Here is a 13,395-nt window from a genome sequence, read left to right on the forward strand (position 1 = left end):
AGCGCTGATTTATAGGATCACCTGCACAATCGGCACTAACATAAGCAAGCATTTGAAGAGCAGACTAAGAGGAGAGATGTTAACCATGAAACAATGTTCCCTGGAGGTAAGGGAGGATGGGCATGAAGCATGGAGCAGCCATGAATTGACTCGCTTGATGGACAACATATGAAATATTATGTAGGGTAATATTAAGATAGACATAACTATTACCCAAATGCTTATACAAAGTGGGGTCATGAAGATGTTCGCTCTCATCTGGATTGAGATGAGCATTGAGTTTAGTTAGTGTGTTAGTGACCGTAAAATCTGTTATGTTGGCATGTGAGAGGAGATGATAAGTGTATTTGGCCTAACTCAAATAGGAACCAGTAAAGGAGAAAGAAAACTCAAGACCACGAAAATAATTGAGAGGCTCAAGATCCTTCATCTCAAAGTGTTGACTAAGGTATTGCTTTCGCTCCTAAAAACTTGATAAGATCGTCTCCAATGATAACCATGTCATCTACATATAGCAAAAGAAGAATGGTACATTTGGTTATGCGAGCAATAAACAAGGCTGAGTCATAGGAGCTGATGGAGTAGCCAAGACTAGAGATAGTGGTGCTGAATTTTGCAAACTAAGCCCTAGGATGAGAAATCCAAGAGGCGGCTGCATATATACTTCTTCACTCATATTGCTATTAAGGAAGATATTTTTTACATCCATTTGAAAAAGGAACCAATGACAAGAGACATAAACATCCAAAAGAGCATGGACAAAAGAGAGACAAGCAATAGGAGCAAAGGTCTCTTCATAATCTATATTGTACTCTTGAGTAGATCTTTTGGCCACAAGACGAGCTTTGTATCTATCAATAATACCATCAGAGCAACTCTTAATTTTAAAGGCCCATTTAGACCTTGCAATAGAATTTCTTGGATGCCAGTCAAGTATGGCCCAAATATGATTCTTTGACAATATATCAAATTTCTCTTTCATTGCTGCCTGGCAGAAAGGGTAAGTGGAAGTCTCATGATAGGAGTGAGGTTGGTGCAAGTCAATTAAAGCATGAAAATAATGAAAATCATGGAGATGTGATGGGAGAGGTCTTACCTGAGTGGAATAACAAAGGTTTGAAAATGGATGGTCGATTGGATCCTTGGATTGGACAAAACCTAAGGACTTAAACAAAGCATCATCAAGATCATCAAATGTGTGTGGTTCAAGTGAGTTGGAGTCTAGAAAGATAGGAGTATGACGGTGGAGAAGAAATGTGTGGTAATGGAAAATTGTAGAATAGATGGCTTGTGAAACTTGCCAATCTCGTGGAACAATCAATGTTCTCAGATGACTACATGACTGGAAATTAGGAGACCTTGACTCAGAATCATAATACTTATAGCTTTTTGCATTGCCCCACCATATCCAAGAAAGCAACACAATCGAGAACTGGGCTCAAGTTTGCTGCACTCATGCTGTTCGAGTAAAACAAATAAGTAGAATCAAATATGTGTAGGTGATGGTCAATAGGAAAGGAGCCAGATAGCTTGTCATAAGAAGTACTATTATCAATAATAGGACAAGGAAACTTGTTGATGATGTAGTCGGCCGTGAGAGATGCTTCACTCCAAAATGGTGTCGGCTTAGACAATGATAAGAGTAGAGAACAAACAGTATCTGAAATGTGTCTAAGTTGACATTCAGCCTTCCTATTTTGCTGAGAGGTACTTGGACATGAAAGTTGAAAAATAGTGCCAAAATGTCTAAGGATCTCTTGAAATGTACGTTGAGTGTATTCTAGTGCTTTATCAAAACGAAGAAAATTTAAACACTTTCAAATTGTTTAAAGTCTAAACACTATGGAAAAAAACTACTTTACCTCCCTATTGTACCGCTTCATTTGACCGCTTGACATAATTTTTTTTTTTACGTAGTGATTAAGGAAGTGATTTTAAATATATTGGGACAATTTTTTATTTTTTTAAAATATTTAAATTATTAAAAAATGTGAAAAGAAAAATGAAAAAAAAAATGAAAAAGAAAGTCGGTCAATTTGAGCGGGCTACTCTAGGCGGCAGAGTAGCCTGACTCAAACACTATTCATGTGATGCATCCACATAATCAATTAGATTATCGACAACTTTTCATCGAATGAATGTGGCCTCTAAAAATGATTTATGGCCAATTGTTCGAATCTTGGACTTTGACAGAGCATACCCCAAAACTAGGGTGCGTTTGGAACTTAAACCACTCTCAACTCATCATTACAATTTTTTCAAATCTCAACATAAAATATAATAAACAATTCAACTTTTTCAAATTCTAAAATAATAATAATATTAAAAAATAATATTCTAACAATATTTTATCATCTCAACTCAACTCACTTTAACATCCAAACGCAACCTAAGTCTCTTACCACTTAAGCCAATTCTTAGAAATTCATATTTTTGTTACATTTACGACACGTTGACATATTTTGATGAGATGAAATTAATGGATTAGAGTTAGCCGTATTGTTTACAGTAAAAGACATCTTATTATTTTCATAAATGAGAAAAATGATTAAAAGACATCTTCAAAACTCATGAAGACACCACCCAACCATGATGGATCAAAGATTATTTTTTTAGGGGTAGATGAATAGAATTTTGTTATGATTATCTTAATGGAATTAATATTAAAAATGGGATAATTTTGCAAAATCTATGAAAATTTGCACACTATAAAAAGTTGGAGCATGACTCCAAGGCAGAATACAAATGCACAATACAAAATAATAGACTTTATCACAAGGCTAAAAGAGCGATTGTTGTATAAACTATAAAGGCATATGCATGAATGCCAATAAAAACTAACTCGAATTAAATATTAAAAACAAAAATTTAACGGATATAAGCAATTCATACGGACGAGGATCATAGAAGAAGAAATGGATTCGCTGCTCCTTGGCGGAGGCATGAGAGGGCAAGGATAAAAGCTTTTGCGTTTGAAGTTACTTCGCAATTCATGAGAGGCATGATAATGTGTTGAAATCATTTGATAATCTTATTGTCTTTAATGTTGATCTATAGTGTAGGAATTGACAAAACATGGAGAGATTTGGAACAATACTTATAATTAAGATCAATAGAATAGATGAGAAGTTTGATTAGACCTTTTTTTTTTAAATAAGTAGAACCTTTATTAAAAAACTTCACTGAGTCGGATGAATAACCATATACAAGCAATCAAGACGCTAGGACTTATCTACGTAAATAAGACAATTCCAAATAGTCCATTCGCAAAAGACCCCAAAACCGTCCAATAATACTATTAGACCTATTCACCATTCACCACCCCAAAGTTTAGTCCTTAGTTTCATCGATGGGTTTAGCTCTAATAATACTATTCTTTCTTTCCTTTTCTTTTTCCTTCGGCACTCTAACATCCTCTCTTCTTCAATGTTACACGGCTTCGAATACAAAGAAGAAATCAATTTAAAGGAACACTTGGATCTTTCTAATGTTTGCATTATATGCTGTCATTGAAGCTGTTACAAGGATCAGTGTTCAGAATCAAATTCTATAAATTCAGCCTATTTCACATGCATACAATGCTACAGATCTGACAAAAATTGTACCATTTTAGCAGGCGATTCCTCTAGGCTCATAGCTCATAAATTAATTGATCCATACACTCAACAAGTTCCATAGTCGAGATTTTCTAATATCGAGATGATTTTCCAAGCAAGCTTCTCATCTGCTATCGACCAAGTGCAGCAAAAAAACACTGCTTCACATTTATTTGGAGGACTGTCAACTATTCTGTAAGGGCACCTGTCCTTCAGACAGAGTGATACACTAAATGACTCTACTTGAATTTGTTCCCCAAAGTATTGGATGTTTCCTCCAGAAAGTTCGTCTGAAAGTTTAATGTACAACATGGGAAGCCAAGAGCATCTGCCAGACATGGAAAGTGCATTACTTGATGAAGATACATCTGTGCTCTTGGTGTCTTCTAAATTGTCAGTATTTATGGGGAAACAGTAAGCAAACCGAATGTCGTGCTTCTTTTCTCCCAACATAAGAAGAAGCTCGTCTTGGTGAACGATCTTTGCTCTTTTACTCTTTTCCTCAACCAAGATCCCTTCAGCTGCCCTTTCATCTTTTACCTGCAGCCATGGCATGAACTTTCCATCTTTTAAACGCGAATCGGATTCATCTTCTGAACTGATTTTAGAAAAATTGAAGTTTGGATTCAAGCTACTTCGAATAAAAGTGTTTGAGGCTCCTACTTCCACATGATGAGTAGAAGGAATGCAAACTGTCTCGTTGTTTGCAGGGTCATCACATCGAATTCCCAATTCCGAATATATTCGTCCTTTAAGAGTAGCCATCTTAGGTTTCTCACCATGTACTAGGATCACATGTTTGGGGGAGAGAAACTTGACAAGATCCATAATCCCTTTGGCATCTGTATGAGGACTGAAAGACAATTGATGAATCTGGCAACATAAGAGATGTTGAGGTGAACTTTGGATCAAATGGGAAAGATATTGAAGATGGAAAAGAAATTCAGTTTGTACATGGGTGTGTGTGTGTGAGAGAGAGAGAGAGAGAGAATTAGTTTCAGAATGACTAAGCATTTTATCCAATTTAATGCGGAAAATAGAATTTTGATAGGCAGACACACTTGCACATCTTTGACAGGAAATTTACTGTTACTTCTTCCTGTTTCTGTTTTCTGGAAAGAGATAATATTAAGCATATAAAGAGCACACTGTCTTATTCTGGTTTTGAAATCAATTTATTTCAAATCTGGTTTTTCCCTTCCAGACTATTAATCAAGATGCTAATATTAACTTGGACATTAGCACAGTGAGCACTCTTTAAGAAAGAAAAGAATGGAATCCTGGTTTTCTATTTTGGGTGATGTGTATATCCTAAACAATGCTGTCATTGTTAATGTAGAAAGAAACTCGTTTGTAAAAATTTTCCTAAAAGAGAACCAGAAAAATTTAAAAGCGAATACCTGATTTCATTAATCTAGCAGAAACACAAACAGTTAGAAAGAAGATTGAATAAGAGAACTCTTAAATGATAATCAGCAAAGCTCAGACAAAAAACATCCAAATGAAGGGAAAAAGACTAAGATTTATAAGATAATTAAATGTAGACACGAACTGACTTCCTGCCAACCCTTTTTTTGGTAAGTCTTAACCTTTGTGGGGTTAAGATTGTACAGGAATCTAAACTGTGTTTCCTAAGCAATTACTGACATAGCTATCCCATACTTGTAATTACCATGTAAAAGACTGCACACACCTAACCTCTGACTCTTTAAACCATTTTAACTTTTCATATTTTGAAAGGCTTTATTTTTCATTCAAAGGACATGAGTTTTCAATGTCCAGAACTCTTCAATGAAAGCAGCTTAAGAGGCATTCATCACACAAAGTCGACTAGAGGTAAATTCAATCATATATCCATATATAAAGATTGTAGACATTCATGGAGGGAAAACTTACTTCATTCATTGATATACAACAATATATATAATGCATGCAATTGACGACTATACCCTCACAAGTTACACTTATCACACACATGTCCTCTAACACTCTCCCTCAAGCTGGGGCATATATATCATATAAACCCAGCTTGAAACAAATAAGCTTTAACCAACTACAACACAATGACTTAAGGCCTCGTTTGTATTCACAGCCCATCTCAACTCATCTCACTACTATTCACTACTATTCAGCAACTTTAACTAACAAATCTCACTACTATTCACAACTCATCTCAACTCATCTTCGAATCCAAATGACACCTTAGTAAACATAACTGCGAATTGATCTGTAGACTTCACAAAAGGTGTAGAAATGTCACCACTTAGTATCTTATCTTGAATGAAGTGACCATCAATCTCTATGTGTTTAGTTATCTCATGGAACACAGAATTAGAGGCAATATGCACTGTAGGATTATGACAAAATAACTGAAGAGGGACAAGAGCTGGAAACCCAATCTCTTGAAGGAAGTGTTGCAACCATGTCAGCTCAATAGTAGTGTGAGCCATTGCCCTATATTCAGCTTCTGCACTAGAGCGAGCTACTATTGCTTGTTTCTTACTCTTTCATGTAACCAAGTTATCTCCCACAAAGGATATGGGTGGGGGACCAAGTTTTTGGACCTAGAACCCGATTTCTTTTTCACTTTTGTGCTGTGGTTGTTGTAATGGGGTGTTTGTTGGGGAACCTCACCCCCTCCTTATGTATTTCGTTTTCCGTTTCTTAATAAAATATTTGCTTGCTTAGGAAAAAAAAAAAGTTACCTCCCACAAAAGTACAATATTCTATAGTAGATATTCTATCTGAAGGGGATCCTGCCCAATTAGCATCTGAAAAAGGCTTCAACCCTAAGATGTCCATTTGGTCGATACAACAATCCAAGGCCAGGAGCCTTAAGATAACGAAGAATATGAATTACAGCATCCCAATGTGAGACCCTGGGCGTTTGTAAAAATTGACTCAGTACACTTACTACATAAGAGATGTCTGGTCTAGTGATAGTTGTCAAAATGGTCTGAATGCCCTTTTCATAGGGTTTCCTTTCATTATATATAAGAGGTTTACATAGATTATGCCAGATTTCCAGCGCCTAAATGCTATACAAGGTAAGTATTTCCAACTTATTTACAACCTAATTATCTGCTATATACAATCTAGATATCAAGGAAATCATTCCTAAAATATGACAAATCAATCTCTAAATTATCTCCGTAACATCCCCCCTCAAATTGATGCTGGTGAATCAAGAAGCATCAATTTGTCAACCAAGATCTGATGTCGGTGCCGAGAAAGAGCTTTAGTGAATATGTCCGCAGTTTGATGTTCGGTAGAAATGTGAGGAAGAGTAATCACATGTCTATCAAAGGATTCACGTATGGATTGACAATCGACTTCAATATGTTTCGTACGCTCATGGAAGACAGGATTAGCGGCGATCTGAATAGCACTGGTATTATCAGCATGAAGAGGAGTGGAATGAAGCTGAGGAAAACCAAGTTCACCCAATAACCCACGAAGCCATGTGAACTCAGAGCATGCGGAAGACATAGCGCGATACTCAGACTCAGTGGAAGACTTAGAAACTCTGTCTTGCTTCTTACTTTTCCAAGAAATGAGTGCATTGCCTAAAAACATGCACCAGCCAGTAACAGAGCGACGAGTATCAGCACATCCAGCCCAATCGGCGTCACTATACCCCACTAATTGTAAGGAAGATTCCTTAGGAAAGAACAACCCACGTGTAGAGGTCCCCTTCAGATAGCGGAATATGCGGCTGACAGCGGCTAAGTGAAGGTGTCGGGGGGCCTGCATAAATTGACTGACTTGCTGCACAGCAAAAGAAATGTCAGGACGAGTAATCGGCAAGTAGTTCAAACTCCCAACGAGTTACCGATACAAGGATGGATCTGATAGAAGCTCGCCGTCCTCCTGATGAAGCTTAAGATTTACCTCCAAGGGAGTAAGAACATAATTACCAGATTGGAGACCAGCCAATGAAATCACTTCCTGCGTGTATTTGTGCTGGTGTAACAATGTACCAGTCGAAGTAATCTGCACCTCAAGGCCAAGAAAGTACTGCAAAGGCCCAAGATCTTTCATGTGAAAACAGTCATTGAGATGCTGTTGTAATTGCTTAATTAACTCAATATCAGAGCCAGTAATCACGATGTCGTCAACATATACCAGAAGCAATACAATTCTTGTAGAAGTCTTGCGAAGAAACAGAGAGGAATCAAACTGACTCTGAGTAAAGTGAAAAGCAAGCAGAGTAGAACGAAATTTATCAAACCATGCACGCGGAGCTTGTTTCAGTCCATACAAAGATCGGCGTAGCCGACAAACCTCTGAAGAAGGTGTAGCAAACATGCCGGGAGGTGGAGACATATAGATTTCTTCCTTCAAATCTCCGTGTAGAAAAGCATTCTTCACGTCCATCTGCCGGAGAGACCACCCCTGCGACGCAGCAAGTGCCAAGATAGTCCGTACAGTTGTCATTTTGGCAACAGGTGCAAATGTCTCTTCATAATCAATACCATACTCCTGCCGGTTCCCAAGAGCCACGAGACGTGCCTTATATCTATCCAGTGAGCCATCAGATCGAAACTTAACTGAGTACACCCATTTACAACCAATAGGTTTGACACTAGAGGGACAAGTTACAAGATCCCAAGTGTGATTGTCTTGAAGAGCTCGGATTTCTTCTTGCATGGCCTGCTGCCAACATGCTTGGGTGGCTGCCTGAGTATAAGAGTGAGGAACAGAAACAGTGTCGAGAGTGGCAGTAAGTGAGGTATGAGAAAAACCATACCTATCTGGTGGATGTGTAACCCGGGTGGAGCGTCGAGGTATAGGAACCGCAGAATTAGATGACGGATCAGTGTCTGGAAGAGGCGTTAAAGGAGGACGTCTATGATACACTACACCTGGTTTAAATCCCTCAATAGAAGAAGGCACATTATCAAAAGCAGGTAGAAGAGTAATAGGAGGATCAGAAATAACTTGAGACTGAAAGAAATATTGATTTTCGAAGAAAATCACATTCCGAGAGATCCGAAATTTGTCTGCATGAGCATCATAATAGACAAATCCTTTCTGAGTAGGGCTATATCCCATAAAAGCACACATGACAGACTGGGCAGCAAACTTGTGACGATCAATAGGTGGCAGATGAACAAAACAAACACACCCAAAAGTATGAAAGGATTGATACTCAGGAGATATGCCAAATAATCGAAAATAGGGAGAATCATAATTTAGAGTGGCAGTAGGCAGACGATTAATCAAATAAACAGCAGTAGATAAAGCTTCTACCCAGAACTTAGAAGGTACAGAAGAATCAATCAACAAAGTACGAACAACATCTAAGAGATGACGATTCTTACGCTCAGCGACTCCATTTTGTTGAGGGGTATAAGGACAAGAGCGCTGGGAAATAATCCCTTTTTGCTGAAGATAAATCTGAAAGGAATGAGACATGTATTCCCCCCCTGAGTCGGAGCGTAAGATTTTGATACAAGTGCTGAACTGTGTCTCAACAAGCGCAACAAATTTTTAAAAAACAGAAGATAAATCTGAACTGTGTCTCAAAATGGTTTGAATGCCCTTTTCATAGGGTTTCCTTTCATTATATAGAAGAGGTTTACATAGATCATGCCAGATTTCCAGCGCCTAAATGCTATACAAGGTAAGTATTTCCAACTTATTTACAACCTAATTATCTGCTATATACAATCTAGATATCAAGGAAATTATTCCTAAAATATGACAAATCAATCTCTAAATTATCTCCGTAACAATAGTGAGATAATTCAATTTCCCAACAAGTCTTTGATACCTACCTAGATCTCAAAACAACTCTCATTCCTCTTTCAAGAATTTATGATTTGGGTCCATAGGAGTGTCAATAGGTCGTGCACCCAACAAGCCAATTTCTTTCAAAATGTCAAGTATATATTTCCTCTAAGATAGGTTGATATCCTTTTCAGATCTACTAACTTTAATTCCCAGGAAATATCTAAGCTTACCCAAGTTTTTGTCTGAAACTGATCATGTAAAAATTGTTTCAACCTAGCAATTCCAACAGTCACTCCCAGTAATTACAATGTCTTCCACATATACAACCAACAAAATGTGACATGCATCACTGTGTAGGTGAAATATCAAATGGTTTGTTTGGCATCTATGAAGACCAAATACCAATACAACATCAGAAAACATCACAAACCTTGCTCGAGGAGATTGTTTCAAACCATATAATATCTATTGGATTTCTTGGAAATAAGTTAGGAAACTCTGTTTTAAATAAAACTCTGTTTTAAATATGTCGGATTTCTAGGAGATAAATTAGGAAGTTCTATTTCAGATAAAATCTGAAATAGTTATATTTCTGTTATAGCCTAGAAATTTGCTGATTTGATTTATTGATTAGGTGGCTTTCCTGATTTGGTGGCGTTCCTCTTCTATTTATATTGTAATCGTTTTTGTTGGAAATTAATAAGAATGATTATTCTTCTTCTAAAAAAAACTACATGGTATCAGAGCTTCGTGCTCTTTTTCTATTTTCTCATTTCTTCTGATGATGTTGTATAAGTCGGCGATGACCCACGCCCTAAGCAATCCTATCGTCTCTTCAGACTCTTCTGGTACTTCCGAAACAATTCCACCCAATTCCGCTATCCCTCCCACACATGTATCTACTGATTCCTATTCCCAGAATTTAGCCCTTTATCTCACAGCTACAAAACTCAATTGGCACAACTATCTTGAGTGGGCTCAGTCTGTCAAATTGGCAATCAATGGCAGAGGCAAGTTTGGGCATTTGACTGGTGAAATATCAAAACCTGCAACTGGTGACCCTAATAAAAAAAAATGGCAGTCAGAAAATTCTCTTGTTATTGCTTGGCTCATCAATTCCATGGAACCTACCATTGGAAAACCTCAGCTATTTCTTCCCACTGCTCAAGATGTCTGGGAGGCTGTTCGAGATCTTTATTTGGACCTGGAGAATTCTTCTCAAATTTTTGAGTTGAAAACTCAACTTTGGAAATCCAAGCAAAATGATCGCAATGTTACGACTTATTACAACGAATTGGTAACGTTATGGCAGGAACTTGATCAGTGCTATGAAGATGTTTGGGAAAATTCAAACGACTATGCTCGTCACAAGAGAGAGGAAAACGACATGATTTACATGTTCTTAGCCGGCCTTAATCGAAGTTTGGACGATGTCCGAGGTCGCATTCTCGGCAGGCAACCATTGCCCTCTATCCGGGAAATTTTCTGAAGTTAGACGTGAGGAGTCCAGGAGGAAAATCATGCTGCGCAATACCGAAACTGGTTTAATCCTGGAACCTAAAAATTCTGCTCGTGTCAAAGAGTGTTGATTCTGACAATGACGGGCATAATAAACCATGGTGTGAGCATTGCAAAAAACCATGGCATAAGAAGGAGACGTGCTGGAAGCTTCATGGTAAACCCGCAAATTGGAAGCCAAAATCCAAACGAGATGGCCGTGCCTACCAAGTTGCTGCTGAAGAGACTCAGGAGCCTTCTACCAACTCAGATGCAGTACCTTTTACCAAGGAACAATTAGAGCACTTGTACAAATTATTTCAATCTCCAAAACTGTCCTTAACGCCGTCTTGTTCTTTGGTACAGAAGGGTAAAACTCTTGCTCATGCGTTTTTAGGTGTTATTCCTAATTCTGTTCATTCTTGAATAATTGATTCCAGTGCAACTGATCATATGACTGGTTGCTCCAAATTGTTCTCATCCTATAGTTCGTGTGCAGGTCAAAATTGCAGATGGTTCACTCTTAGTAATTGCTGGGATAGGAACTATCAAACTCACTTCATTGTTAACACTCCATGATGTGCTCCACGTTCCCAATTTGTCTTGCAATTTGTTGTCCATCAGTAAAATTACCTCTGATCACCAGTGTCAAGCTAATTTCTATTCTTCTTATTGTGAATTTCAGGACTTGACCACGGGGAGGATGATTGGCAGTGCTAAGGAAAAAGATGGACTCTATTATTTTGAAGATGGACCTAACTCGAGTAGACAATGTCAAAATACTTGCTTAAATTCTATTTCTGTTTCTAAGGAAAATGATATTCTGTTATGGCATTATAGGTTAGGCCATCCTAGTTTTCAGTATTTAAAATACTTCTTTCCCAATTTATTTCGGAATAAAAGTTCAACTTCTTTTCAATGTGCAGTTTGTCAATTTGCTAAACATCATCGTGCATCTTTTTATACCCAACCCTACAAACCAACTACTCCATTTACTGTCATTCATAGTGACATATGGGGCCCTTGTAGAACATCTACTCATTCTGGAAAAAAATGGTTTGTGACATGTATTGATGATCATACGAGATTAAGTTGGGTTTATTTGATGACGGAAAAATCTGAAGTCGAAACAATTTTCAAAACTTTTTACACCATGGTACACACAATTTCAAAAGAATATTCAAATATTGCGGAGTGATAATGGTTGAGAATATTTCAAAAACATTTTGGGCTAGTTTTTTCTTGAAAAAGGAATTGTTCATCAAAGCTCTAGTGTCGACACTCCGCAACAAAATGGTTTGGCTGAAAGAAAGAACAAAAACTTATTGGAAGTAGCTTGGGCTTTACTTTTTACCAGTCAAGTACCTAAATATCTTTGGGGTGAAGCCGTTCTTACTGGAGGTGCTGTCAGAGAAAGGATCATCCGAGCCTTTTTGGTGGAAGAGTAAAGATTGTGAAGAAGGTATTGAAGATAAAACAGGTTTTTGTTAATACTAACTTTCTGCTGGATTTTCTCTCTCCTTATTTTCTCTCTGTACACTTTTTGTTTGCTTGGTTGATGCTGCTCTTCATGGGAGGTTGAGCGACTGTTTACCGCAAGTATGAGTAGGAATACGAGCATGTTGAATGCTGTTGTTATTGATCGTAAGGTATTTGAGGTAGTTAGAGTTGGGCGATGGGTGAACATTACAGAGAGGGGCTGGAAGTTAGTGAGAAGCCTGCATTTGGAGTTAAGCTCGGCTTGTTGGTTTACAAAAGCTTTGGAGGATTGCTCAAAGGTGGGAAGAAGGGAGTTTTATTTGGCTCATAGAGAGGGACAGGGGCTACATAGCCTAGAGGTGTGTTAACTCCGAAGGGGCATTCATGGTGTTGGTGGAGTTCAGACAGGGGGGTTGGAGAAATAATCTTCTCATTCCTGAAGGGACAGATGGGTGGGGGTGGAGTAAGCTGGTGGAAGTGTTGAGGGTGGCAGGCAGTGGCCGTGTAACGGATTCGTCTCCTCCATTGTTGGTAGCGGCGACGACAGCCCAACCCTCGACATCGTATCTGGAGGCTCTAAAAAAACCGAAGGTAGTTTACCCACCCTATCAATCTGTCAGTCTGAGAGGAGGTGCGTTGTTGCAGGCTGGAGACGTCGCTTCTTCAGTAGAGGTGCAGAAGAGGGAAGGGGCTGGCAGTGGAATTGTCGGAATTAATAAGGCAAATCTTTTGCGGGTCGTGATGGAATGCAGAGGAAAATAGACGATGTGCAGGCTTATTTATATTTATTGAAACGGTGCGTTGAAGATGAAGCAGGGGTGGATGTGGGTGTGGATCAAGGTCTTCAGAATAGGCCATGGTCAATGGGCAAGCAAAATGGGCCCAGGAGTTTCACGCAGGCCTCAGGTAAAGGAATGGATGTTGGGCCTTGGGGTTTTCAGCCGAAACCAAAGAGGCCCGTGTGGAGGAGACGTGCTGCGTCTGCTTCAGGCCCATCGGGGCGTGGGCCTCAGCCACTGTTGCCTGCAAAGAGCCATGTGGCCCTGGCAAAGGCGACGACACCGCTGATTGAGGCTAGGTTGCCGGA

General features: G+C 38.6%; 1 protein-coding gene across 2 annotated transcripts in view; it reads right to left on the minus strand.

The window, feature by feature from the left end:
* Positions 1-3,480: 3,480 nt before the first annotated feature.
* Positions 3,481-13,395, minus strand: part of LOC108997614 (cleavage and polyadenylation specificity factor subunit 3-II) — a 48,117-nt gene continuing 38,202 nt past the window's right edge. The window contains exons 13-14 of one of the 2 annotated variants that reach the window (XM_018973967.2): positions 4,260-4,469; positions 3,481-4,136 (exon numbers count right to left, since the gene is read on the minus strand). In XM_018973967.2, coding sequence (XP_018829512.2) covers positions 3,663-4,136; positions 4,260-4,469 — 684 coding nt within the window. In that variant the 3' untranslated portion in view covers positions 3,481-3,662. Of the gene's footprint in view, positions 4,470-13,395 lie in introns of both variants that reach the window. The other variant, XM_018973966.2, reaches the window with a different exon arrangement.

Source organism: Juglans regia, chromosome 16 (assembly GCF_001411555.2).
Source record: "Juglans regia cultivar Chandler chromosome 16, Walnut 2.0, whole genome shotgun sequence".
Classification (NCBI taxonomy): domain Eukaryota; kingdom Viridiplantae; phylum Streptophyta; class Magnoliopsida; order Fagales; family Juglandaceae; genus Juglans; species Juglans regia.